Consider the following 27,967-nt stretch of genomic DNA (forward strand, 5'->3'; position numbering starts at 1 on the left):
ACCTGTCAGGATAGAAAGTGATGGGAAATCTCTCCAACTGAATTACTGCCAAAAACAAAACTTTATGCTTGTTACAGGTTTTCATGTCATGCCTGAATAATGTATTATTTTGTATATGATGTCTAGATCAGTGATCAAAACCGCAAAATTTGAGCATTTGCTGAACCAGTAACAGTAGATTGATATGTCCAATGTAAATGATACATTTAGTACAAGGGCAAAAAAAACAAATGCTAAAATGGCTTTTAATTCCAAAAGTAACAAATAGCTTGATTTGACCATTACCATGTATATATATCCTGTCAGTTATTTCCACCCTTTATACCTTTAGTATCATACCAATAATACATTAGATTCAAGATTTATGTATGAAATGCAATTAATGTCATTGAATGTTATTAGATGGACTCCATTAATCAAACAAGTTCTATCAACCGGACCTTTGTATTTATTAATATTTCTGTATGTATTAAAGGTAGTGCTTTATGTCAATTTATATCAAAGGCGTAATTTTTTATTTGGGTAACACATATTGTGTCATTCTGGACCTAAAATTGTGGCACCCCATGTATCCTGAATCTGGAATCAGCAATGCCACTATTACTAGTTTCATATCGTTATGTCCATGTCCAGTTATATATTCTTCACTCCTGCAAGAAGTGCAACTTTAGTTCTCAAAACAGTTGTTTGTCCTGTTCTTTAATTGTATTCTCTCCAAGTTATGGATTTTAGCCAGGCTATAATATCTAAATGTGGGCTACTGTGTTTCCAATCTGAATTATAAGCTCCCAATAAAGAGGTTTTTATATATATATATACCCTTTCTGAGCTGTATAACCCAAACATCTTAGCTCCTGACAAAGAACAAACAGAGAAGAATATAAACCCCTCACATATAGACCAAGAAAAGCAGAGTATGTATGTAGCCATACATTCAGTGGAGAGACTTTACAATCATGGTCAGTGGTGGAGCCATTGTTGGATGATGCAGCAACCGGTAGACTGGCATTGATGGCATGGCATTGATCATTTTAAATTTTCCCCCAAATCAGTTCTCACTTCTAAAAGTCATGGCATATTAGGAGTGGTGACACTGGCAAGGACTCTTCTGCTTTTATGGCATTGTTCCCTCGCTGGTGAGATCAATGACTGCTGCCCTAATAGAGGTCGCACATTACTGTCTAGGTGTACAGTCTCAAAAATTATCTGGTTTCCTGATGAGTCTGACAGTCCGACTCTACTATGTGCTGGCAGCACAGGATATTTTAACCCTGCTACAGCATTTACAGTAAAAACAAGCAAAAAAGCCCCCATATATATTATATATTAACAAGAGTTCAAATGGGATTTAAAGTAGAATGGTGAGATCCAAAGAGCCCCAAACTCCAAATAAGGGATGAAGATGTAGATTTTATTTAAAAAAAAAAAACTAAATTAACCAACTTTAAGTTTATTGCAACCCCTTTCTGTACACTAAAAATGTTACCAAACCTATTTAGCATTGTGTGTCAAATGGGATTTAAAGTAGAGTGGTGAGATACAAAGAGCCCCAAACTCCAAATAAAGGATGAAGATGTGTTTTTTTAAAAAAAAAAAAGTAACTTAATTAACCAACTTTAAGTATATTGCAAACCTTTTCTGTACGCTAAAAATGTTATCAAACCTATTTAGCATTGTGTAAACAAGTACAAAAATATACTCAAATTACATAATTTTTTGCCAGTTCAGAAAAAAAGCAGACTGAAAAGAATTGGTGCTTTTTAATAACAGTAAATTAAAAATGCTTTTGTAACAGTTGCATACATTGTTTAAAGTATCGTCTAACTAAATAAAAGTTTATTTTATCTATTTGTATAGCAGATAATGAATGTAGGAATTAATGAAAGCGGTAATTTGTGGAGAAAGCCAAGAAATATTCAAATATGTAGTCTTAGTCACTTAGAAACTCTCTAAATGTTCAGCCTAATATGAATTGCAGGTTTGGCCTTACATGATCTATAGATAAAGGTGCCATGTTTTAGGTCCCCCTAAAACACTTGGAGTAATGTAACAAAGTTTTAGGTTTGAGGTATCAATGGACTGGGAAGAACTGGTAACAATATTTATTAACTTGAGCCTAACTAAGAGCTTAGGGTAAGATAGAAGGTTGCAGGGTCTAGGTCTGGAAACACAATGCATTTGAAAAACAGTCCCCCCCCCCCCACCAACTATCCCCCCGGTAAGTTAACTTTAGGGAAGTGACTGAGGTTCAGTATCAGGTGGCACTAACAGGATGGGCAGTTTTCTTAAGTAGATCTTGCTTACTCTCAGGATCTTCTATACCGTGGATTCAGGGTACCCATTGGCAGTACCAGGGCTTGCAATAAAAATACAGTTAAGAAATGGGAGCAGGTCCTTAAAGAAAGTGATGCAGCTGGCAGCTCTTAGAAAACTGAGTATATATAATTCTCCATTCTCTATGCACAAGTGTTGAGCATGACTTTCTCAGTGCCCCCCCATCCCTTCCTTACTACTGGACAGAGATTTTTTAAAGACAACAAATATAAAAAATGCAAAAATATTAATACAAAACTGGGTGTCCTGGTTAACATAAATGTCAACTGAAGCCAATAAAACAACTTGCTGTATAAATGAGAAAACAACTAGCGCTCTTCAAAAGTAACTGGTTAGGGAGAGTTTTGAAACATTTAGCAGGATCTAGGTAATGAAGTCATCTACTTGCAGTTCTTTTCAGATTTTGGTCACTCAAGCAGTTTCACAGCCTGTATATCTTCCAGAAGATCTGTGCTAGGTGAGCAAATCCTAGAAAAAAGTTTTAATCATAAACAAAATTAGAAATACATCAATAAAATATAACAATGCTCTCAGTGTAGCCTATAGGCCTGTGTCAGTGGGTTTTTCTTAAAACAAGAATGTTTTCTGTCTGTTAGTATTTGCAGCCTGAACAAAACAATTGCTATGCTCACTACATATGCCTTTCATTTTTTTAATTGTTACCCTTTGATAAATCCACCCACAGATCCCTATTGCGTACTGCGTTCCCACATGAAGAATCCATTAACTTTGCTAAACAAAAGCACCTGAGTGCCTGCATTCTGTACATAGCATAATGTATCATTTGTGTATAATGTGTGTTTGCTCCTGTTAGGGCAGAAACAAGTGACCAGTCTTCTTTAAAGGACTCAAATCTGGATACAAATAAAGAGGCTGCTATTATTGATAGCTGCTTTTATTGATAGAAAATGCTAGTTGTCTGGGTATCATGCTAATCGTTTTGTTTCATCGTTTTCTAAGTCCTAAAATAGAAGAGTTAAGCAAGTTAAGTTCTGACTTCACTTACTGTATGATTGGTCTGGATCAGTGATTAAGAATGTAATGAAGCCAGACAAAGCAAAGCAAAAAGCATTAGTTCTTATGTGACCCTTTTTACAGTCATGGGGTAAGTTTGTCAAGACTCATTATTTCTCCACATTTCTGAAGCAAATAAAGGATGTAATTGAAAAAGTGGTAAGTACATATAAACCCAACATGAACAATGATCACACCCACAATTGGGCAAATATCTGAACTGACTAAAAACTAGGTTACTGACTATGAATGAATGAACTACTTTTTTTTGTCTATTCCTTGCCTCTAGCTATTCTATCCAAAACTAAAAATTATTTTGCAAACTGTTATGATTCTTCACTGAAGAAGGTACCATTGGCCCCCTGGCCACCTTTGTTCCGTCTAAACCAGGGGTGTCCAAAATTTTTTGCAAAGAGGGCCAGATTTGGTGAGGTGAAAATGTGTGGGGGTTAGTGTGTGCGTGGTCCGCGCGGGTCCCGCACAACACACGCCCGCCAGAGTGACATGAGGGATTCCCTGTGCATGGAGTCCGCTGTCAGTGCACAGCACGTTCTTGGAATCAGAGTGGGCGTGGTCCGTGCGGGTCCCACACCGTGAAGTAGGGGATTCCCTGTGCACACATGGGAACTCCCGTCCTGCTAATTATGCCCGCCGAGCGGGAAGATATTTGCAAGGTGGTTGATCAACTCTAATGAAATATAAAATAGCTTTTTTTGTACACATGTATTTTATACTGTGGTCAACAGTGCTGGCGGACCACATATTATTGATTTTGTGACGTATTATTGATTTTGAGGCTGTGGGCCGGTGAAAAGCTGAACATGGGCCGGTGAAAAGCTGAACATGGGCCACAATTGGCCCCCGGGCTGGACTTTGGACATGCCTGCTCCAAACCATCCTATACTGAATAGGACAAAAAAGATGTATTACACTGCACGTGGTCTTATACTTCTGCTGCTTCTAATTTTTTTTTTTGGTGTGAAAACATAGATTTTCTTTTTACATTAACAACAACACAGTATGACATATAGTCTGATCTTAGAACAAAGATGTAGATAATGAATCATGCCTTGAAGTCTGTTACTGTTGTTATTATATGATGTTAACATTATCCAAAACACCTGCAACAGCGGCACTGTGGGTAAACCCTTGTCTCAGCTCTGATTAAATTGCTAGGAAATCAATACCGATGCCTTGTAGTGCTCTCTTAACCACAGTCCAGGCTGCAGCAAGAGACTGCAGCAAAAGATGTAAACCTCAGACACTTCATAATGCTAATTAAATAACTGCACCAAAATGTATTAAAACACACTTGCTTAGTGAGCGGTTAGTTAAAAATGAATAAATTAGCCAAATGAAAAATGTGGCAAGAAAAACATATAATTAAAGTGACCATACAGCCTGCATTTGTATGCCAAATAAATATGCCAGGGTGAAAATACTATAATGTTTGGTAATTAATAAATCAGGAAAACAGCAGTAGACAGTCATACCAGACCTCTGCAAAGCACCTCACAGTCATCAGGGTTTAAGAAGATTATTTAAGCACAAAGTTTAAAGGCTTAATTTTGCTTTGGCTAAGGCCAGCCACTGGTTTGCTTTGCTTTTCCTGAAAGGTAAGTGTGGGGACTGAATATGAACAATTAATGTTGAGGCATCAAATAGAGCCCTGATTGCCGCACCATCTAAAAATGTAATGTGTAATATGCTGGTTTTCAATTATAAATGGATTTATCAATGGGCACAGTAGGTGACTTTTCTCTAAATAATCATTAGCGAGGAATTTCCTTCAGTATTAAAATGTAATCCTATATAAGTTTATTTATACACTGTCACCATTTTCTGAGTTAAAAACAAAGATATTCACCGAATGTCAATTACCTAAAGCAGCCATCACCACCAGAGGTTGGTTAGGGTTCCTCCAACTCTGGCTAATTGATCTCCCCTTTGTTGATGGCTGAATAGTTCTCGGGCTAACACCACATTTTAGAGTCTGCTCTAATGTACTAATGATGCTTTAGTCGTCTATAAATGTGTTATTCCAGCCACCACTATAAGGGAGGCATTCTTTACACTGGCAACAAATTTAAGAGGCTTTTTCCCCCACTGATCCCCAATACATTGGTTTTAAAATTAATTCCCTGAGACCTGTAAATTATTTTAAGGTCTCCTCAGAGGTAAAAAGATTGAGAAAGCCTCTCTATTCTTCTGAGATCCCTTCCAAATCACCACTCCCCAACCTTCAAGTGAACCCTTAACACATCAAGTAAGCATACCATCTAACCTAGGTCAGATTAGCTACTGATGAATCTCTTCTTGCAGAATCTAATTTGGAAATTCTGGATATACAATTTGCTGACTCATTGGGGTAAATTTAAGGAATATAAGCTGTTCTCATAGCAACATGAATTATCTCCTTAAAGATATTTTACTTAACATTGTGAATCGGGGGAAACTCTGGTACTTTAATCATCCAATCTTATGCAAGCAAAAGTTTGGTTATTTTTTTAGATTTCCTTGTATGTGATTAGGTATTCTTAGCAAAGCTTCACATTGCATAAGCTAAGTGCTAAATCACATGCAAGGTGATAATTTACTTTGTTAAGTGAACAGTCTATATTCATTTAATAAATCAACCATGTTGCCTTACCTTGTTTCCTCCTAATCCCATTTGATTTTAACTTTGCAAGGGTTATCCTTATTGTCTGTTGAAATTGTACAGCTGTCTTTGCCAGACATAGGACCTAATTTAATAAAGCTCTCCGAGACTGGAGAAAATAGCCTATCATGGGAGAACCTGGGTGATTTTACAAACCTAATATGAATGAATTAATTATGGATTAAACACAATTTAAATAATAGGATTTTTTTTTCTATGAAATCTATTCTAGCTTTGCTGGATCAGGTTCTCCCATGATAGGCTATCTTCTCCAGTCTTGGAGAGCTATAACAAATGAGGCCCATAGTCTGTATTACTCACTGTAACACTTGTTGTTTACTATCTCTGTACATTGAATTGATATTTGATTGATACAGTATCATTAAAGAAGAATTCTTTTTAAATAAGGTAAACATAAACAGTTCTGTGTAACAATATAGGTGATCATTATAGAGTGGTGTTGCTTAGGGCACTATTTATTGGTTTCTAGTCCCATGATGAAAATCTGGCCCTATTTTAGCTCAGAAAACAAGTATAGACGTAAAGTGACCATGATACCTAACGTTTATCTGACACTTAGGTTGACCCAATTATCCATTTCACAAGTCCTTACAATTAAACTACCCCCTACATTTACTTAGCTCACCTATACCTAAGCATTATATTTACCCTTTTGTTTTTTGCTCCCAATACACTTTTTTTGGCAAATGGAACCAGGGAGAATACTTAATACTCGTGGACATGGATTTCTGAACTATTTGCATTACCCAGTGTTGGGGATAGGGATGGTGTCCATAATTTTGTGTAAGTTCCAATAAATTTGAAGCTTACTTATGTCTTCCTTTACCTGGTCCTAGCAACCAAATTGAGAGGTGCAGGATAACAAAAAGAATACATGTTGCAAGGAAATCTCATAATATTCATCCTCAATCCAAGGAAAGAATTGGGCTTAAAATAAACTTCTACTTTGCATCTAGTCTTAAACCTAGCCACTGATTCAAAACTAACCACTAGTCATAAAAATGAAGACATCTTTAATGCATGCTTACATTTTCTTAGTTGAAAGTATAGAGTGCTTCAATGTTTGGATAAATATCAAAACACCTTCTCTTTGTGCTAAAACATATCATTTAATGGAAAGTGGGGTGTCTGCACACTGGGAGACTTTAGACAGCTCCATAATCTTCAGCTTACCTCGGCTCTTCTGCTACAATTGTTTGTCTATGCCCAAGAGATACAAGTTCTTTCTGAAATACAGGACAATATGTACATTAGAGTTGTTGGTATAATGGAATTACACAATGCCATAACATCACTTTTGTAATAGTTACATGAATGATTATTAATAAAAGTTGGGTGGTATCTGACCCAGTTTGAATGTTAAAAATCAGGACAACCTGTTCAAAATACACAGAAAATTGTTTACAAAACTGGTGTGGTAATTTACTATGTTCATTTAAAAAAACAGGCTTCAACAGCTTTACTGTTCACACCAGAATTAGTAAGTGAGGACTTAAAACACAGGAGACAAACATGTTGAATTGTATGGGTGAATCAGGTCAGAATTGGTAAAGTTGCCCAGACCCAGGGAAAGTTAAGGGATACTAAATCCAACCAGCGCATACGCCAGATACAGTGCTCCAGAATCGTTTAATGAGAACTGGGATCCTGAACATTTCTAAAATTCAGCTGTGTGGCCCGGTGATGGAAACATCTGAAACATGGGAGTAATTTGATGTTCATGTTTCTTTCTTTCAATGTGTTTTTATAATGATGCTGCCTTGTGTTAACATGATGGGAGTGGGAGGCAGCCATATATGTTAACCCTCATTTTAGGTTACCCAGATTTTATGAAAGTTCTGCTTTGTTTTAAGATTACCTGATCCAGAAGAGTAAAATTTCTTAGTTGGTTTTATAGACTGTCCCTTCAAACCTTCTTGGTTATCTAACACCCCATACACATACCTCATGTTTTTTCTAGACGTGGATCCTCTTTCTACAATATACTCTAACCCCCACTCAACTGTGAGATATCAATAAAACTTTCCGCCACACAACATAGTTCAACTGTGAGATATCATTGAAACTTTCCGCCACACAATATGGTATGACATTAAAGTCCTTTTCTTAGGTGCTGCTAAAAAAAATGTGGCCTGTCTCCCCTCATCTTTCCCTCCTCTTACTTCTCTATTTCTACTGGAAATCATCCTTAATGGTTACTTTTATATTACCTTTCAAATACAGAGAAACACTACTACATTATTCACCCAGTCTCTCCAATGGAAGGAATACCCAGAAATTGTACCAGTCCAATTGTTTAAAGGATCAAAGTTACTGAAATGAAAATCACATCATAGTATTCTTAATGTCCAAAGACATCCAAAAACTTTGCCAAAACTTTAGCACTTTAAGCTGCTAGTAAATTTTAAATTTACATTTGTTGAACAGTTTGAGCTTTAATATATAAACATAGACATTTTCTTATCACTTGCCAAGGAATGCCAAAAGACTTTCCCCCCTTCTTCTTCCACTGGTAGTGAATGCTGAGAAAAGCTGTTGTCGCATAATGATGTGGCTCCATGCTCTCTGTAGCATTCTACTTAGCTATTTGCAGTTTTACAAATCACCTCGGTAAGAGTGTCCTGGACCCCCTAGGCTCACAAAAAGTTAGGGAAAATGAGTCCTATATCAAGCAAAAGGAGGCATGGAATAGTGCTGGATCATGAAAAGGGTGCCTACTTCTTGGAAAACATTTTTTTTTTTTGGATATACAGGAGAGGTTCAGGCACCTATTTAAAAACATATATATTAACACTGGAATCATTCTTTTAAACTGAAAAAACCTTCTATGTAGGGTGCTTCTAAAACAGTCTGTCCTGAAAAGTAATTGCCCTGTGTATAAGCACCCATATGGTGAGAACTAATAACTATAAAATGTCAATCGAAAATCTGGTCATCGATAATCCGGTTCCTTCAGTTTTCCTGCATGAATTTGGGAGCGCATTTTCAATACAGGCACTGCAGTACACTGTTTGGCCACTTATGTTTTTATGTAGCCACTTGCTACACGTTGAGACATCCCTGCTGCCTGCTCCCTGGAACTGTGCCAGATGTCCAGGTGCTGCGAGAGAAAGGCTGGCCTGTGTGTGGAGGTAAGTATAACCTTCAAAAATCCGGAATTTTCGAAAATCTGGAGCACCTCAGGTCCGGAGGTTGCCGGAGTTTTAAATGTAAACTGTGTTGGGCTTTAAAAATAAAAAAATCACCTCCATGCTCAATGGTGGGAAATCAAATCAAATTAAATTAAATGAATAAACTCAATTATCCATTTGTTGAAATGCTTTAATTGTACAAAGCAAAAGGAATTGGTATATTTGAATCTGACTGCTTGCCAGTTGCATGTCATGCTGTGTGAAATAGATTAAGCAGAAGCTAAAAGGGTATTCTCTGAAGATATAAACACTGCGCTGTCTAGCTATATATTCAGCAAAGCATTGACAAAAGTTTCTGCTCCAATGTGGCAGAGTAGAGACGTGACAAACCATTTATTCTCTAGTGAGCACAAATACACCACCAAAATGCTTTTAGAAAGACATAAAATGATCCAAACTAAGACAAGTCCATTATAGGAGCAGTTTGATGCCTTAAAGCAGACAGGAAAACAAGAGGACTGTGCAGTCTGAAATGCATTTATTTGTCTGGAAACTGAAATTTCTTCTGGATCTATTTGGAGATAGTGTACTTAAAATATTTACTGTAAACCTGTGTGTCCTGAAGAAGCTCCCATCAACCAACTATTCAGTTACTATAAAGGTCCAGGCCAAGAAAATTCAAAATCATTTTTTTGGCCTGGACCATTTCACTTGTTTATTTTGTTTACTGCTTATATGTTTTTTAATTGGTATTTAAATTGCAAGCTACTTTTAAAGCAAATCTGTCATTATTCCCAAAAGGCAGCATATATATTTTATATTGCCAATGTTTCTAGGCTACGGAGCTCCCTGCACCATTGGTTTGGCAAGATTAAAACACGGATTGGCAACTAGAAATACACAGTCATCCCTTGAAAAACTAGTTATGAAGTGGAAAAAAATATAGGTTTGTTTAAAAAATAAACATTGTTAATAACCAGATAATTTATTTAATTAATAACCAATTTAAAAATTTGTGGAAGGTCTAATATCATTTACTGCGTCAGGTTCTTGTGTCCCCCCATTGCGCTTTGTGATTTTATCATACAAACATCACTCTACAAGCTAGTCTCTGCTAGCAACATATCAGCTGGCGGCAGGAACCCCAAATATGCAGCAGGGAGACAAAAGTATTGACCACAATGCAAAGTGTTGGATACTGGAAATTCTATTGACAGGTCTAGCTGATAGGTGGTGGTATTGGCAAGTATTAATATTATACTTTTAATGGATACCTTTTCAATCTGTATTTAGCCAGATTAACTTTGAACATAAAATGAGTTTGTTCTTATTTTGAAATAGAGTAATAAAGTCTGTGCTGTGTTTACAAACAGCTTACATCGATCAACTGCAAACTGATCCAGCAGGCAAAAGCCCATGCAGTAATTACAGCTGCAGCCGTACTGCAATGGGATAACCTACAATGTATTATTAATACCCAATTTAAAAAAGGATCAATAAGGATAAGGATGGCAGACTGAGAATGGCAGTGCAATGGGTTCATAAATCACTGGCAGTAGCTGAAACAGCAGTGGCAGTTTGATATACAGCATTTCACGTTGCTATACTGCGGTACCAATATATGATGAGCCTCCAGCCATCAGCCTGTTAAACATCCTCCAAGCACTGCATTATAATTAATGAGTGCTCAGTAAGCAATCAAATTACATTAACTGGACATCTTTCAGCCTGACATTCATATTCATGGAATATTTACTTAACTATTTTCAGCAAAAAGAGAGTGGCCACTTATCAAATTACCATTAAATACAAATGTGCTTTAAAAATCATCCACACAGTTTAACTCTAAGCCTGTTTAGTATATTGTATTCACTGATAATAGGGAAAATTCTTCAGACAAAGCAATATATAATTATTTGTGTGCTTCCCTACAGTATTTTACATTAAATTTCATCCTCTGCACAACATCTTCATTTTTAAAAGTGGACTGATATAATTACTATCACTGGTTGCTGAACTGAGATAGAATATCCAGGGCAATTTTATTGAGACAATATAATATTAAACCTGTTGTCTCTCTATTTTGCAGCTGAAGCCATGCCAGACAAGGGAGAAGCCCTGGGATTATGTTTAAACAGACAAAAATAGGGCTAAAACTCTATGTGCTTTGGATAACCAATTGTAACTTTGGCAAACACAGTATCACACTTCTGAGGTAATGGGTTGTATTATATGGAGAAGCAATATTCAGGGCTTATTGTATAGAAAATACTCCAGAGATAGACAGTGTTTATAATAACACGCATAATTTATATATATATAGGTAGTCCCCGGGTTACGTATGAGATAGGGACTGTAGGTTTGTTCTTAAGTTGAATTTGTATGTAAGTCAGAACATGTACAATATTTTAGTAAATGCAATTAGGGACAATATTTGTCTCAACATATTATTAAGCAAAGTAGTGTTAGTTACTGTATAAAATCAGCACTGTGAAATAATCACAAACAAAGCAAAAAAAATAAAACAAAAAAACTTTATGGAGCCCAGACATTCATTAACTTCTGTAGCAAGCTGTGCTTTGATATGCAAAAAGAACCAACTACAGAGTTTGTCTTGGTCATTAAAGAGTTACAGAAGGTTGCAGAACAGCTCAGCCTTTCAGATCACCCACAACCTCAGCTGTGTTTAGCAAAAGATTTCTTCTGCAAGCCATGCAAACTGCCCCCTTCCCCCCATCAAGTCTCCGTCCTGCACACAAGCAAGCAGGGAAGCCCCGTTCTTATCTAGGAGTCGTTCATATGTCAGATGTCCTTACTCGGGGACTACCTGTATAGTATCTAAAATGAACCCGTAGCGTAGTTCAGGAAATACAGATATGTTACAATAGTAATGAAGGTATTTTTATTGTGACTTTTGAAGTTTTACTGTGCAGAATTCAAATTACTGTATTGGATTAACAGACTTTACACTGTATTGTTCATCGGCCATTTTAAATCATCTTTAATAATGAATAATTAAAACTCCAAAATGTTATACCGGTATATTGCAGTTTATGAGTCTTCATTTTTCAAGTTAGATTGCTTTTATATTATTTTGGTGATTCTGCCAGTAGTAATCTGTCCTTGGGTGGCAATTCTAACTCACCAAACTTTATCAGGATAACAGATACAGGACTACAGAAACCTTCTCTTTTCAGTAATAAAGCTGTAACCATCAGGAGTGCAGCACAGAAAGTGCACAAAAAATCATCTGACAAACTTTTTGGAAGCCTCAATAGGTTTATTTAAGCACTTATCTAACTATAAAACATATATTGCAAAACACTAAAATGGACTAAATAAAGGAAATTGTTGGTGAAGTGTTCTCTCCAGGATTATTTTTCAGCTGACAACACATAACGAATTTAATGTTCTCAGCTGTTACCATAAGAATCCAGTAAATGCTATAATTCTGTAAACTTTCAACATCTCCCCCTATAATTTACTACAACTTTCCAATGCCCACCCTCTTAGTATGTTCCATTTTCTATTGTCTTTGTATTATGTCCCAGTATTACGTCCAGTGCCCCTGTATTGTGACCCAATGTCATAGTAACCACACAAAAACAGCTGGTTGGTTACTGGAAAGTGCCGGGTGGTGTGCCCGGCTAAAAGGGTCTGGGGAGAACACTGCAGTGTTTTCATACCCTTTAAAACTGGTTAGACAAAATGTCTTTCTAGACAAAGAGCTACAGAGTACCTTTTTTTCCTAGGTAGTTCATGAACTAGAAATTTGGATTTAGAAATATATATATAAAAGCACAATCTAGTTGAAGCAATACTGGACAGGGAAAAGCTAGTGATTAAAGCTGGAACTTAAATAACATCATTGTTTTCAATATATACCTAATTTAGGACACAATGACATAATTACTAGGCCTTTTCCATGTAATGCAGGTAGGTCATGACTGTAGGAGGAGAATGTCAATTTCCTATACATAACTATCTTAGACCAGTAAGCTGTGGTAATGCCCGCAGGTGATGCTGATCCTCCATGATTCAAATATCTCTTTAAGTGTTTTTGGGCAGAGTCCTCTCCTCCTGTGTCATTGTTTGTATCTCCCAGTGGACATTAAAATCATAGCAAGCAGTATAGCAGTAAAGGAAAGGAGCCTGTACAACTCAACAAGAAGGTAAGGCCTTCAGCTTTAGCAGGAAAATAAAACTACAACATACAGTGAAGGACTGATTCCTGAATCTATTAAATGCATGGAGCGATCACAATGGTCAAGGGAGTGCAGAAAGGGATAGAAATACTGTCACTTTGCCCATTTAGGGCATGCAACCTCCAGTTAGAGAGATAGTTTTGGAAATGTCCCCAAGATACACGCAGATAACAATAAAAACTTGACAGAAGCTGTTGAATTTCCAAATTCACACAAAAACATTTGGCTAGAGTTATGCTTTAGGTTACTAGATATTGTTACTATAACCCTTACCTATTCTCTTACCTGAATGCGTTCTTCTCTTTGTCTTTTCAGTAATGCCATGATTTCTTCTCTTCTTTTTGCCTATGGGAACATAGAAGACAAACTTATGTGTTTAGTTTGATCACTAAATGGCTGCTTTAGCTAATTACAAAAATGTAAAGTCCAAAAATATAAAAGTGTTTTTTTCAATAAAGGAAAAGTCAGCCCAAAACAAACAGTAGGAGAGGGAGAGAAAAGATAAGAGAAAGGTGAAAAGAAAGGAGAAAAGAGAAGAGTATTGTTGCAGGAGGTTGGCCTTACTTCCATTGGGGTTGTATTTTCTTCGGTGAATATTCTGTTTAGTTTACAGGGATAGTTGTGAAGTTTTACAATTACCACTTTGCAACGGCATGTATTCACAGCGGACTGCTAGACATTGCAAGAAATATCACAAAATACAGTGCCTACAGCAGTGGGTAATGAATGCCTGACAACAGTCCATCAAAACTGATTGTGATCCAATATAGAGGTGGAAGCTGAGTGGTGGCTGGCTGGCTATTAATCACATAAGTGTATGTATGAACTTACCCCAATACATGAAGCTAGATTTTCCATCAGTAGTAGTATTGGAATATATGTTTAGCCAATGGGCCTGATTTATTAAAGCTCTCCAAGGCTTTCGTCAGTGAAAATGGGTGATCCAGCAAACCTGAATTGGATTGGGTCCAAGATTGAAAACATTTGCTAGAAAATAGCCAATAAATTTGAATAAATCCATTCTAGGTTTGCTGGATCATCCAGTTTCACTGATAAAAGTGTATTCTGCCTAGCTTTGGAGAACTTTAATAAATCAGGCCCAATGTTTCAACTGGAACAACCTCCCAATTCTATACTAATATAGCACAGAAATAGGAGCTAAGTTCATTAAGTTCATTCATCATTTAAGTGAAGGTGCTAATCAATGAAGAAGGCAGTTCTTTTATTTGCAGTGTTTCTTTGTGCTAATATCTGTTACACTCTCCCAACTGCCTCACCAAAAGCAATCTCAACATGGCCTTCTGGAACAAAAGAACTGGTGCACATGGCTATGTATATTATAACACTGTACATTTTTTAATGAAAAAAGTACGGTAACAAGTCTTATTGTAGAGCTAAGAAAAAAGAAAGGCACATTACAGGTAGGGACCCAGGTAATAGTTAAAACTTGGTAGGGGTTCTTATTCTTTCTCACTTTAAAACAGAAAAAAAAACTGATTTATTTACAGAAATATTAATTTTGTTGGAACCAGCTATAATATTTAAGAATTATATCAAGCCACAAAAAAACTGCTTGATCGGAAATAAAAATAATATTAAAAATGATTCAGAAACATAACAGTGTGAATATATCCAAATACTTTCTGCAACATAATTAGTAAAAATGTACTTTAATTTAATTGAATAAAATAGAACATTTATGCAAAAACACAGACACATACAGCACAGAGCCCCAAAACAGTTAAAGTTACCAGCAGTGGAATCATGCTTCTCAGCAGATCTGATTTGTAAAGAAATGTTTAATGTTTCCTAATGGAAGCAAAGCACTACTCCTGCAATTAATTGGAAGCAGTTATTTGCTGACTTGCAGAATGCCCCATGCTGCACAGCTCAGCCTCTTACAAGTGTCTACTATAAAGATATGTGTGGCTGGCTCTTGTCCCGGGCATAGAATATGCTTTTCTTACATTAAAATCCAAGAAACAATTTTACTGGAATGACAGCAAATGTGCCAGTTCGTGAAGTTATGGTCAAAGGGTAACAAATGGCTGGAAAAAACAGAAAACTTTACACATAAAGAGACAGAATGTGTTTATCCCAACATTACAAATCCCAACATACAAACATTTCTCAAAAAGGCAAGTTGAATACGAACATACAATGACTACATATATATTGTATAATTTCAAATAATATTAAATAGACATGATGTTCACCATATACAATATATATTGCTTGAAAAAATTAGAAATATTAGGCCTGATTTATTAAAGCTCTCCAAGGATACACTTTCATCAATGAAGCTCAGTGATCAAAAAAAAGTAAAACAAAGTCCCAGGTTTAATTCAAAGGCCAGCTTCTGATTGCTAAGAAAGAATTCATTATTCTACATTAATAACTGCATGCTAAAAGGATTGCTGAATATAAAATTCATGGGATGCACTCATAATGTAATGGAGAATAATATGGAAATTGGGGCTGTCTATACTGGTTTAGATTACAGAAGAGTTAGGCAGACATTAGGATAGCTAATTATCTCATTGTCTGTTTTAACCCCTAACATTTATGCCATTTCCATATAAATATTCACATAATAACTGCAATACACAATGATCATATTGGGTGACACAGCATTTTGGAAAAGTGTTTTTTGAAGAGGGCTTCAAACACAACAGCAACAGCAAATCCATTGTATTTAGCCAATTGGTTTAATACAGAACAGAACTGGAATAAGTATCAGGGAGGTTTGGGAGGATAAGGGGCGTAATTAAAGCAACAGGAAAAGTCTTTATGTGCTTATATTTACGTTACAATACATTATTGGTTGTATTTTGGGACTTTATTGCCTATATCCAAGGATCGAATGATAATTTTCTTGTTCAGTCTTCATTGAATATATCCTATTCTTGTGCATTTTCCATCATAAATGTATGCAGCACTGCCCAGGCAACCATTTAATATAAAGTAAAAATTCTATTTTTTTTTTTTTAAGTGCAACACGTTGTTTTTTTTGTTTTTTTAAATCAAGACAATGTAAGATTCAAGACTGAATGTCTAGGTCCTTGGCTGCTCCTTCTGCGCATGCCTGAGAAAGGAGCCCTTTCTTTAATGGGAGAAAAAAAAATTGCCGATCTCACGCATGCGCAGTGAGATTGGCAATCTTGTTCCCCATCTACGTCGCCCAATCTCGGGCCTGCGCAGTGCGAGATCCCGTGACATACGAAGAAGAACTGGGAACCCATTACCTAAGCACCAACTCTCTCCTTGACCCCCTCCAGTCTGGTTTCTGCCCACTCCACTGAAACAGCCCTTGCTAAAGTGGCCAATGACCTCATCATGGCTAAGTCTCAAGGCAACTTTTCCCTGCTCCTTCTCCTTGATCTTTCCTCTGCTTTTGACACTGTTGATCACCCCCTTCTAATACAAATCATGCGCTCCATTGGTATCAGTGATACTGCTCTCTCTTGGTTTGCCTACTATCTGTCTGACCGCTCCTTTCAATGGTAACTCCTCCTCACCCACTCTCCTCCCTGTTGGTGTTCCCCAAGGGTCAGTCCTTGGACCGGTTCTCTGTTCTCTGTACACCTCCTCTCTAGGTACTCTCATATCCTCCTTTGGCTTACAGTACCATCTGTATGCTGATAACACTCAAATCCATCTGTCCACCTGTGACTTGTCTCCCTCAGTCCTGGATAAGGTCTCATGCTGCCTGTCAGCCATCTCATCATGGATGTCTGACCGATTCCTGAAACTCAACCTGGATAAAACAGAACTCATCATGATCCCCCCTCAAATTCCAAATCCCCCCCTGACATATATCTAACTGTTAACAACACTGTTATTCGGCCCTCGCCTCAGGCACGTTGTCCTGGTGTCATCTTTGACTCGGCCCTCTCATTTACCCCCCATATTCAGAACATTTCCAGGTCCTGTCACTTTCACCTACGCAACATCTCCAAAATCCGCCCCTACCTGTCCCCAGAGACCACCAAACTCCTTGTACATGCTCTTATCTCCCGTCTGGACTACTGTAACATCCTTCTCTCTGGTATTCCACTAACCCGACTCTCTCCTCTACAATCTATCATGAATGCTGCAGCCGGACTCATCCATCCTTCCTTCCGCTCCTCTTCCGCAGCATCTCTTTGTAGTTCTCTCCATTGGCTTCCATTTCACCTTAGAATCAAATTCAAGCTCCTGTGCTTTGCCTTCAAATCCCTACACAGTTATTGTCCCACTTACATTTCTGACATGGTTAAAAAAATACTCCCCCTGCCGCTCTCTCCGCTCCTCCAATGACCTACTAATGACTTCCTCACTCATAACCTCATCACACGCACGGATACAAGACTTCTCTAGAGCTGCCCCGATTCTCTGGAATGGTCTTCCTCATCCTATTCGGCTTACTTCTACTTTCTGATCATTTAAAAGAGCGCTCAAAACCCATTTTTTCAAACTTGCCAAACCGTCTTCTTCTGTCTTTTGAAACCATCACTACTTCCCACCACTACATATCTCCCATCCTATTGTGTGTGAAATTCCCCCACCTACTAGATTGTAAGCTCTTCGGGGCAGGGTCCTCTTCTCCTGTATCACTGTCTGTATTAGTCTGTCATTTGCAATCCCTATTTAATGTGCAGAGCTGCGTAATATGTTGGCGCTATATAAATCCTGTTTATTAATAATAATAATAATAACAACCGGGAAGAAGAGTGAAGAAAATGACAGCCCCTGGAGCTTCCTCCACACGGGGCCGAAGAAGGATAGCGGAACGACGCGGGACTCAAAGGATCGACAGATCTGCGGGATTAAAGGTACGTGTTTTTTTTTTACTTTAGTCCCACTTATTTTCCACTTATTTTGACTTTAGTTCCAGCTACATACACACTCAAGAGTCACCAGAGCTGAATGGCAGTGCACATCGGTCCCCCACTGGACAACTTTAGAGGTATTGTGGAATTCTGTGTTGGCAGCGCATAGGGGACTTACACAACATTTTGATAATTGTTCATAATAGGTATATAATATGTATATATTTTCCTTTACTTAGAGAGTAAACAAATTCTAACTTCAATAAATCTTGGTTATTTAGGAAAACTTTAGTAGAGCTTTAATAAACCATTAGGTTTTCTTTTACGCCCTCTGGGATTCTTAGCAATAAGAAGCCTGAATAATGTGAATAGTAATTGAATAGAGTCCACTGTCTATTCATTCTGTTACACAAACTAATGTGTTTACAACCTTGTACTTTAACAAATGCTCTCCAGGGATCTGTTACTTTAAGAAACCAATGTTCCTATGAGACTGCAGTAAGTTTATATACCGCTCAAGCTTTGCAATGTCGTCTTCTGAGAAATGACTGATTTTACACCTGCAGAGAATCTACTAAACAAATTATGAATATTTCTAATCTAACTGAAAGATTTAAGTAATGATTGAACTGCTGTGTGAACTATGCAGTGGCAGCAAAATCTACACCAAGTACTTAATATTAGATTAATATACACTACAAAATTCTAGCAAGATGCAGCTAAAATGTTTTCACAATTGGGCCAAATAGCATCTTCTAGCTGATGCAAGGTATTGATTTTTATTTATTTGAAATGATGTAGTAAAATATTCTTTTAAATACATTACTAATAGTGCATTACAGTATCAGTCTCTGAAACTTTAAAGTATATGTAAACTCAATACTAAACCCTTATACAAACATTATCAGTAAAGTAAATTACAAGCATTTTTAATATCTTTAAATCTGCAGATAAAAAAATACCTGTTGGTGATCCTGTTATTAAGTCATTTGTTCAGACATCTCTTGTTATAGTGTGACAATGTTCTGTCCTTGTCTCTCAGTAGTGATCTTTTGTTGATCCCCCCCCCCCCCCCCCCCCCCCCCCCCCCCACACACACACCCTGGATTCCAATGGATACAACAAGTGACCCTTTGTCGCCGTTAGAAAATTCCACAAGTTTTATGTGTATCACATGTAGCACAGCAGTCAATGCATGTAGGCAAAAGGTGGTTGCTAAGATGTTGCAACACTGAAATGCATACACAATAGGAATTTATAGGAAAAATCTTCAAAATGTGTAAAATGCAGACTCAGACAGCTGCCACTGTTACAGGTGACCCCGTTAGAAGATTTTCTTCCCCAATGGATTTCTCTTACAAATAGTAAGTGAATCTCCCAGCCAGGACACAAACCGTAATAAATATAGGAAGTAAGGAAGCATTTACACCTGTGCCAGACTTTCTTTTTTCTGTTTGTTTCTAGTTTGTGAGATATAACTTCACTTCTTGCCCCAGACATACAATAGGAAGTAAGGGAAGAATTCTTCAAAGAAAGGAAATACTCTCTCTTAGGAACAAGTGTCTACATTTGAAGATTCACCCTCCACTGGTGTTGCTGTAACAGCAATTGTTGGAATCCTAATCACTTTCAGAAAACAGCAGTGTTCTCCCTAGCCCCACCTAGCTGGGTGCACCACCTGGCAATTTGGGTCAGGGGCTGCCACTGCCAAAAAAAAATCTGGGGAAAACACTGAACAGGGTGCAAGATGGGGCAAAGGCAACAATGCCAACTTGACAGTGGTTCAAACCCTTCATACTGTTTCCATTATTAAAAAAACTTCTATCTACATGAGGGAATAATACCATACTGTTTATGAGGCCCTTTGCTTGTAAAAAACAGCAGATCCAACAGATTCAGATTGGAGTAAGCTCCCCTCTATTGAATTGCACATAAAAAGCTTCTCTTTACAATATGAATAACATATATAGTTAGATTGATATTACCACAACAAATAATCAATCTAAATCCCATTAGCCTTTTCCTGACATGCAAAACTCTGTCCGTAAATATGTATTGAAGGTATACATACAGGGTTTTTACCAAGTCACCATTTAACTGCTCTACTTAATGTACTTAATACACCACTGACATTTGTCCATTAAACTACTAAATACATACTGGATCCCTCTGACAACAATCAATCTGAAAAGACAAATGGCGGCATTCAGACTTCAATGGGTAATGATTTTCTTTCCAAGAAGATGGACTGTGCAATCCCCGATTCATATTAATGTATAGGGGCTAGGCTCACATAAATACAACACGAAGCAACACTGCTTGTCAAGATGTAAGAACAGAGGCTATCTAATCAATAAACACAAAAATCAAAGTCAGCTGTATGTTTGGAAAAAAGAGCAATGGTGCATATTGGCTAAATATTAATACACTTATTATACACAGGCATTCTCTTTTCACAACATTGAGACTGATCATGTTATGACAACAGCAAAACTCCTGCTTAATAGTCAGTAAATTACAGCAATAGGCTGTCAGGTACTACAGAATAGAAGATTCTGCAAAGTTGTTTCTTTAAAACTTTGCAACAAATATACCAAGCCTGGAGGAATTGCTTTTACTTAACTGCAATGGAGTTTCCTTTTACCAGGGAACATTTTAAGACTAGAGCAGCTCCATTTATCAGTTGAGCTGACTTGCTTTTAAATTTAGTAATAGAAAGTCTGACACAGACAAATTACAGTCTGCACAATTACTTTTAATTTTTATACGCATGACAGAAAAAAAGTTTCTAACAAAGGTGATATATTAAAATACCTCTTATATCTTCTGCCATTTTAATTTGAAGAATATCTGTGGCCAAGCTTTAATACTGGCAGAATCTAGAATGATTGAATCCCCTGCAGACCTCATCACTTCTCTACTCTAATATCCTGGGCTGAGAGACTATTCACTCAATTTATTGTCAACCTGTATTTGAGCCATAATTCACTGCTACAGTTGCTGCATTGTAGTCAGGATTGTGGTATTATGTATGTGATCAGTTTGAGTTTGATGCTTCATATGCGGGTTTTGTCAAAAGCCAATTCTGGGCTTGTCTCCCTTGAATCATCCCCAGCACGCTTGTCTGGTATGGGAGGATCCCAGATACTGCAGAGAGTAAGACATTGGGCCTGATTTTTAAAACTCTCCAAGGCTGGAGAGAATATACTTTCATCAGTGAAGGTTTGAATCCTCGACCATGAATAAAGATCCATTCCAGGTTTGCTGGATCACCTAGCTTCACTGATGAAAGTGTATTCTCCCCAGCCCTGGAGAAATTTAATAAATCAGGTCCATAGTATCATTCTCTGCAGAACTTACCTGGGTGTACAGGGCAGGGGGCAGAATCTTGATACCTTGGAATCACAAATGGTAGGATGGACTGGGTGAGTCTGTAAGTAACAACACTGAAGAATGGAAAAAAATTAGCAGCCAGTGCTTAAAGAGATCCAATTTTAGTTGTGTTGCCCAAACTGGAATTGAGTTTTTTAGGTATAGAATTTAAAAGTCGAGTATATTGTATTTTTAGTAAGCACATATTTTGAGTCAATAAAGCGCAAAAGGAGTACATGCACGTGCATATTTAAAAATTGCACGTTGAAATAGAAGTTGATCTTCCCGGCAGGGTCACAGACAGCAACGATGTTGGGACACTTTCCTACTCCAATTATTACAAAAAACCTTGGACTTTAGCATCCGAAATATGCATCAAATATCAAATATGCACTTTATATTTATTATGAATAAAGAACAGATGTGGATTCCAGCATAGGTTGTCACAGGTATCATTTATCACTACATTGTCCACATCAGATCATTTTGTACCTGCTTGCTTGTAAAACCACCTATTTTAATCGCTGCTAGGACAAAACCTTAGGCATGAAAGCCAAATCAAATACTTGTTTCATGAACTATACCAGCAAGCAATATTCAAAAAACATTTTATGAATTGTATAATTTTAGATAGAATACTTACTTTCTGCTGATAACGAGCCCTTTGTTCTATGTCTTGTTCTCTCTGTGCTTCTAATAAGAAATAATCTGTCTCTGTAATACAAGAAGATCAAGAGACCTTTAAAAAAAAAAAAAAAAGCTTTGCGCAACACAGAGATGAAAATGAAAGAAACAGACTGCCAGACAGTGTGCCAGATGCCCACTTTCCCCATAGTGCTCTGTGGTTCCATCCATTGCCCCTATGGTATTTTGAGGTGAAGTAGGGTGGATAGTGAAGTGGGGGAGCAGGAATGTGAACTTCCTACAAGGAATTAGGCTGTACTAAGGTAGTACAAAAAATGTGGAATAGAAGCTTTAGATGAACTATCAGAAAATAAGAAAATAAATAGTGGTTGCTTTTACATTAAAACAAAGTAAGAATACTTAGTGATTGTATTTGTTTCCACTTACTGAGGTCCTCCAGTTGTTGCTGAGTATAATTCTTTCCTAGTAAAAGGGATAGCAACATTGGCAGATTAATTAATAATCATTTTAAAGACATACAGAAATATTACATAGTTTATAGTAAGTCAGGTTGAAAAAAGCACACTATGTTCAACCACTAGGGCAGGGGTGTCAAACTCTGGCCCGGGACCCAAATCTGGCCCCAAACGTCCTTTTTTTTGGCCCCTAAAGGAATCCTCAATATGTACTGCAGCTGGCCCGCTGCTGCATTGAAATAGCACTGTTACTATAATTCCTGGCATCACTCTTGTCTATAGACCAGTGGGCTCTCTGCCTATGGGTGGCCCCACATTGGACTGTTTTATAGTAATGCCGGAAATTTTACTAGCGGCGCTATTTCAATGAATAGGGAGTTTCAGCGGCGGGTCACTCATAAGATTTAGCTCTGCATTGGGCGCATCTGACATTTCCAGCATTCCCCCTCAGCTGTACTTAGACATAGTTGGTCCAGAGGAAGGCAAAACAAAAAAAAAAAAAAACCCTGGTACAATTTGCTCCAACAGGGGCAAAAATTCCTTCCTGATTCCATGAGGCAATCGGATGTTCCCTGGATCCACAGTCTCTGCTATCTTTAATTTAAAGCCCTAATACCCATTATATTCTGTGCTTCTATCTGTGCTTCTAGAAAAACATCCAGCTTTTTCCTAAAGCAATCTATAGAACTTGCTGAAACTACTTCCTGAGGGAGCCGATTCCACATTTTCACAGACCTTACAGGGAAGAATCCCTTCCTTATCCGGAGCATAAGTTTCTTTTCCTCCAGACACAAAGAGTGCCCTCTTGTCCTTTCTAACAAATTCTAAATGAATAGTTGGGAAGAAATTTCTATATATGGACCATTTATATATTTAAACAGGGTAATCATATGCCCTCTTAAACGTCTCATCTCAAGGGAGAATAGATTTCGTTCAGCTAATCTTAATATAATCCAGGAAAACACCACCAGCATTGCACTAACACTGAATGGCTCTTAAACTGAGCATATCAGAGTGAATATATCAGCTGTCATTGCAGATTTGTACAAAAAGCATCAAGTCTGTCATCCTGATTCTGTACTACCTAATTAATAATGAGCCCAGAAAGGGAATGTAGCCAATAAAGTATTAGCCCAGAACCCCGGTCATAATTGTACTAGGCCAGTGACTCTCTAGATCAGAGGTCATCAACCCCCGTTCTGGCTCTGGCTGGTGAACCCCCCAGCGAGGTCAGGAGAAAGACCTGGGCAGACATGCGGGGGGGCACTGGCCACGGACCACATCCCCCGAAGACATCACAGGCTCAGGGCAGTGGGCAGGTTTTATCTCTGAACACAACTCGCCCACTCTCCCATCTCTGGCTCAGACCTGCGATGGGAGAGTGGGCAGGTTCTGGCATCATGACGTCACTCTGGGGGGGAAGTTTCTTCCCCTTTGAGTGACACCCCGGAATTAGTGGTCCATGACATGCAAAAGGTTGGGGACCACGGCTTTAGGTCATGGGTTCCTAACTGGAGTTATCCATGGCTCTTGGGGTATGGGAACCAAATAATAGAAGTATGTAACGGGCTTTTTGGAGAAAAATGAAGAGTGCTTTTGGCCACAGTAGGGCTAAGAGATCGTTCTCTTAGATTGTAAGCTCTTCTGGTGAGGGTCCACTCTTCCTGTGTCTGTCATTTGTAACCCCTATTTAATGTACAGCTCTGCGTAATATGTTGGTGCTATATAAATACTGTTTATTAATATTAATCATTCAGAATTTGTTGCTGGGGCAGTTGAAATGTTTAGATGGTTTTGTATTCCCTTAGACTTATATGGAAAGAGAAGAATTTCTGAAGGGAACAAAAGCACATCGACAAACATTGTCAATAGCTGTCCATGTTTTGACTGCACAGAACAGAAAATTCCCCTAGCTGTAGATACCTTGCATACTTGTGATTTATCTTTTTATGCAAATTAATATAAGAATTGATTTTCTTTCAAATGTTCAGTTCCTAGCTATGCATATGTAAAACCAAGCTATCGATCATCATACTGGTACCTAATAGAACTTCTAGTTATGATGATTTTCACAGTCTGGAGAAAGAGCTATGAGGAGATATTGGGAAATAATCTGATGATCTGTAACTTCAAAAACAAAGTGAAGCCAACCTAGGCAAGAAAGTTCCAAATCGTTTGCTCCTTTAAGAAATAATTCCGGCATGGCAGCTTTTGAATTTCTTTCCTCAAAGGCCCCCATTCATCAGGGTAATTTCACTTTTCATTTAAAATAATTAAATGTGTGGAATCAACAAGTAAAAGCAAATGTGTATTGATTTCTTTAATTATGTATTCCTGAAAAGGCTCTTTCAGCTTAAGTGTCATTTTAGTGAATCCTAAGCCTTTTTAATGTAGTGATGAGAGAATAAATGGTCACGTAAGGTCTGCAGAATGCTTTGCTTACTATATGACACTGCTTTCCAGAGGGGCAGAATTTCTGCATATACCGAAGCTTACTGTGATGGTCCTAAATTGTAACAGCAATCAATACTATTTAATTTAATTGCCCATTGTGCCTGTATTTTCATTTGCATGCTTCTAGTTTCCCTTTAAAGTAAATCAATTTCTTTAGAAAAAATTGTGTTAACTGATTGTAGAAACCTGCACCCTGCTAGGTCCACATAACAGTAGATTTATTTGGGCAAATAAAAAGAATAATAAATTTTAGGAGGCAGCAACAGTTTCTTGTTTTAAACAAACATACAATTAGTATTATTTATTTTCATTAGGGCAGCAATTTTCTTGAAAGCCTCCAATGCTTCTTTTTTATCATTTTAGATTTCGGATATAATGGGGCAAGTTCACATTTCTGCCAAGTTTTTTTTTCTGTAATTCTATTGTGACCATACTTCCCTTTACTAAAGCTTCATTTCCATTATGTGTGGTAAAGTGTGATACACAAGGAAATCAGACAATGCATAGAGAATCTGATGTTTCCACGTATGGATACTTTTGAATTTGCACAAATTAGAAAGATTTGGCTGGAGGTAGGTCAACTCCAGGTAGCTGATGTATAAATAGCAGGTTTTCATCCATCCTCTGGGATGCAGCTTCTGTGTTCAGCCTTCACTGGCCACATGTTTGTTCTGGACAATAAACCTCTCTGTAATTAGGCTGAAAAAGGAAGATGAAAGCCCTGAAGCTGTAAAAAGATATGTGTCAATAGCATCCCTTAAAGGAGGAGGTCGTAAGTCTCCCTTGTCCAATGTACATTTACTTTTGCTATATAAGCTATAAATCTAATTGTTTCTCCACCAGTTTCCCATACACACTCGTGTATCAAAATTTCATCTGGTGCACACAATAAAGAGAAACGGGAAAGTGTTTTTTAATTCAATCAAATTACCATAGAGTCTACAAGCAAAAATCTTAGCTATACATATATATTAAATGTTTATTATTCTTTCTTTGCAGCACTGGGGTTCTTTTTTTCACAAAGGACATTATCTGCATGCAGTATGCACTTTCTCCTAGACTGTGGATTTATTGTGCTACTTTAGATTTCAAAGTATAGTAATCTAGATAAACCATACAGCTTAACATTTCTGCTTTGACAGGAAGAGAATACAAGTGAATAACAGATAGCACACCAACCATATTAGGTAATCCAATACTCTTTTGGTGCACACGAGTAACCCTTTTATGTCACAACATCTTTTGGCATTTCTACCTGTATGTATTGATCTAACACTGAATATTAGTATTGAATATGGCCATGTACACTATGTAAATACTGGCAGGAGTGTGCACATGTGCCCCAATAGGAGAAATACCAACTTGGTTGCACTTTTTATTTAATTATAGACACGTCTTTTTATTCAATAATCATAGTAAGTTTATGCAACTGAAATATCGTTTTTAAAATAATTATACTTCTCCTTACATCTAGTTCAAAAAACAGGAACTAAATTAGAAAAAAATCTCCAAAATATAGGATCAGCTAGAATGATGCCACAATTTTGTTTTCTATGCTGGCATCCTTTATATTTTACACATGTATTCACAATGGTAAATGTTTATCTTACAACAAGAAGATCCTTGGATGTGTCTCATCCCTGTCACCCCAGGTTTGTTTTATTCTGTACTCCCTCTCATAATCCCAGGGTGTGCTTCTTGCTTTGCCCAAATTCCCCCGAAATGTATCGCCCTCTTCATTCCCTCCTATCACCCAAGGGTGAGTATCGTTCTCTGCTTACTGCCACTCCAGGATGTGTGGCCTTCTGCTTCCCATCCTAGCACCCCATGGTGTGTCTCCTGCTCTCCCTCCTTTCACCATGAGTTTGTGTCCCCTCCTGTCACCCCCCACAGGCAAGTCAGACTCTGCTCCTCCTCCTGCCATCCTAGGATGCATCTCTATGATGAATGCAAGAATGCATTGATTCTTGTACCCCTCTTTCTGTTACCCCCAGGGTTGTTTGTGTTCCCCAGGTGTACATTGATTTCTGCACCTCTCCTCCTATTATCCCAGGATGTCTCTGTGCTCTCGGTATATATGTCATTGTACCCCTCTCCTGTCATCCAGGATGTGTCTCTGTGCCCCTTCTTGTGCCACGCCAGGAAGGCTTTTTGCCCTGGGGGTATCAACCAGTCATCTCGTCACCTCTGCAGTGTCTCTGTACTCTAGGCATATATTAATCCTTGTACCCTCCTCCTGGAAGCCCGGGATGTCTCTATGATCTAGTTGTAAAGTAATCCCAATACCCCTCCACTTGTCACTCCATTATAATTTTATTTTCTCCTAGGTGTACTTTGGTTCTTGTACCCCTCCTCCTGTCACCCCATGCAGTGTCTCTGTCCTGGGTATACATTGATCCTTCTATCCCTCCTCCTGTCCCTGTGCCCTGGGTATACACTGATCATTCTACCCCTCCTCTTCTCACCCCATGCAGTGTCTCTGTCCTAGGTATACATTGATCCTTCTATCCCTCCTCCTGTCAATCACTTACGCAGTCCAGGCTCCCCGGCTGGCCGCAGTCTCTGCTTCATGTTCCCGGACACCAGCCTGGATTCCAGCGGTGGTTGCAGAGTCAGCGAGCTCCAGAATATTTTACTACACAAGACATCTCGCTCTGAGGAGCCGGCGAACACCATGACATCTGCACCGAGCTCCCCCGGGTTCTCCATGCTGAAATGTTTACAGCGGAAGTTCCTGTTGCTAGGTAACCGGACGCCGCACAATCTCCGTGTGCTCCATCACTTCCGCTGTATAATTCTATGACTTTGTACCACAGTGCCACCTGCTGGGTGGTTGGGAGAATGTTGTTTTTCTGATGTGTTGTGA

General features: G+C 38.0%; 1 protein-coding gene across 1 annotated transcript; it reads right to left on the reverse strand.

The window, feature by feature from the left end:
- Positions 1-229: 229 nt before the first annotated feature.
- On the reverse strand, positions 230-27,840 carry HOATZ (HOATZ cilia and flagella associated protein). The gene is made up of 6 exons (XM_072426892.1): positions 27,633-27,840; positions 22,619-22,654; positions 22,191-22,261; positions 13,650-13,709; positions 7,202-7,254; positions 230-2,802 (listed from the first exon to the last, which is right to left on the reverse strand). Exons 1-6 carry the CDS (start codon positions 27,808-27,810, stop codon positions 2,742-2,744), a joined length of 459 nt encoding a protein of 152 aa, XP_072282993.1. The 5' UTR covers positions 27,811-27,840; the 3' UTR covers positions 230-2,741.
- Positions 27,841-27,967: the final 127 nt, after the last annotated feature.

The sequence above is a fragment of the Pyxicephalus adspersus genome, chromosome 11 (genome assembly GCF_032062135.1).
Source record: "Pyxicephalus adspersus chromosome 11, UCB_Pads_2.0, whole genome shotgun sequence".
NCBI lineage: Eukaryota > Metazoa > Chordata > Amphibia > Anura > Pyxicephalidae > Pyxicephalus > Pyxicephalus adspersus.